Source organism: Carlito syrichta, unplaced genomic scaffold (assembly GCF_000164805.1).
Source record: "Carlito syrichta isolate Samal-C Ts95f unplaced genomic scaffold, Tarsius_syrichta-2.0.1 Scaffold309931, whole genome shotgun sequence".
Classification (NCBI taxonomy): domain Eukaryota; kingdom Metazoa; phylum Chordata; class Mammalia; order Primates; family Tarsiidae; genus Carlito; species Carlito syrichta.
Window position 1 is genome coordinate 37,524 of NW_007254027.1, and position 1,236 is coordinate 38,759.

The 1,236-nt window shown below is 36.7% G+C and overlaps 1 protein-coding gene across 1 annotated transcript in view; it reads left to right on the forward strand.

The window, feature by feature from the left end:
- Positions 1–1,236, forward strand: part of LOC103270765 (zinc finger protein DZIP1L-like) — an 85,598-nt gene that overhangs the window by 14,254 nt on the left and 70,108 nt on the right. The window contains 1 exon segment of the mRNA XM_021717695.1: positions 70–101. Coding sequence (XP_021573370.1) covers positions 70–101 — 32 coding nt within the window.

The following is a 1,236-nucleotide window of genomic DNA, read 5'->3' on the forward strand; positions in this document are numbered from 1 at the left end:
CAAGGTCCACTTATGAGTGAGAATATGTGGTGTTTTCTTTGTGAATATTTCTCATTTCTTAATGTAAAGCACTGGCAGGAGAAAGAAAATGTGTCCTCGAGGTATGTTTTGTGACATTCATGTTCATGATTTTTATGCTGGGGCAGCTGGCTTCCCAGATGCCCAGCTCTCCTATTACACACTCACCTTAAATTAGTCTATTCAACAAATTAATTTCTTCTACAACTAAGAAGTGTTCATTTCTAAAATGTTCACACTGAGAGAACCATACCTCTTTCCAAAAAATGGCCTAGAGTTTTAAAAATAGTACCATCTATCTAATAATCACTAAATATACCAAAGAAGTTACCTGTTTAAGTATAATTGATGTCCATTTCACTAACCCTTAACTCTTGCTGACTGGGCTCAGTGGCTCACACATATAAGTAATCTCAGGACTTTGGGAGACTGAAGAGGGAGGATGGCTTGAGACTAGGAGTTCAAGACCAGCATGGGCAACATAGTGAGACCCTGTCTCTACAAAAATTAAAATACTAGCTGAATGTGGTGGTTCAGGCCTCATAATCCCAGATACCCAGGGGACTGAGGTGGGATGATCACTTGAACCCAAAAGTTTGAGGTAATAGTGAGCTACACTCCAGCGTGGGTGACAGAAAAAAAATCCTGTTTCAAAAACAAAAAAGAAAAGAAAAGAAAAAAGAACGGTGACTTTATCAGCATGTGGTTTAGTTAGAATGTTCTTTCACAGTTCATTCTGGATCACTGTTTTCAACTTAAATACTTTAAAGTATACACATAAAGCAACCTTGTTTGACATGTTCCTTTTAAGGCATGCTGCCTTTCCCATTCAAAATTGAAAACTATACACTTAAATTATACTATATTATTGATAAAATGAATTTACACATAAAATGAGTATTACTATAAATTGCTCTTTGATGTCTCTCAGGATGCATGGCTATGTTCTTTGCATCAAAAATCACTGTTTACACACTATTTGTTCTTCCATTTCTGTTTACTACAGTAATTTCCATTTTCATGTGTCAGTACTGTCAGAATACTTATTTTAACTGACAACACTTATTTTATCTCACATTTATGGAGCTCTCGGCCAGGCTCTATGCTAACCACTTTGCATGATCACATTTCATCCTCACAACAATGCTCTGAGCAAGGTGCTCTTGTTATCTTCATTTTTCAGTTTGTGGAACAGAGGGTCAGGGAGGTTATGTCCTT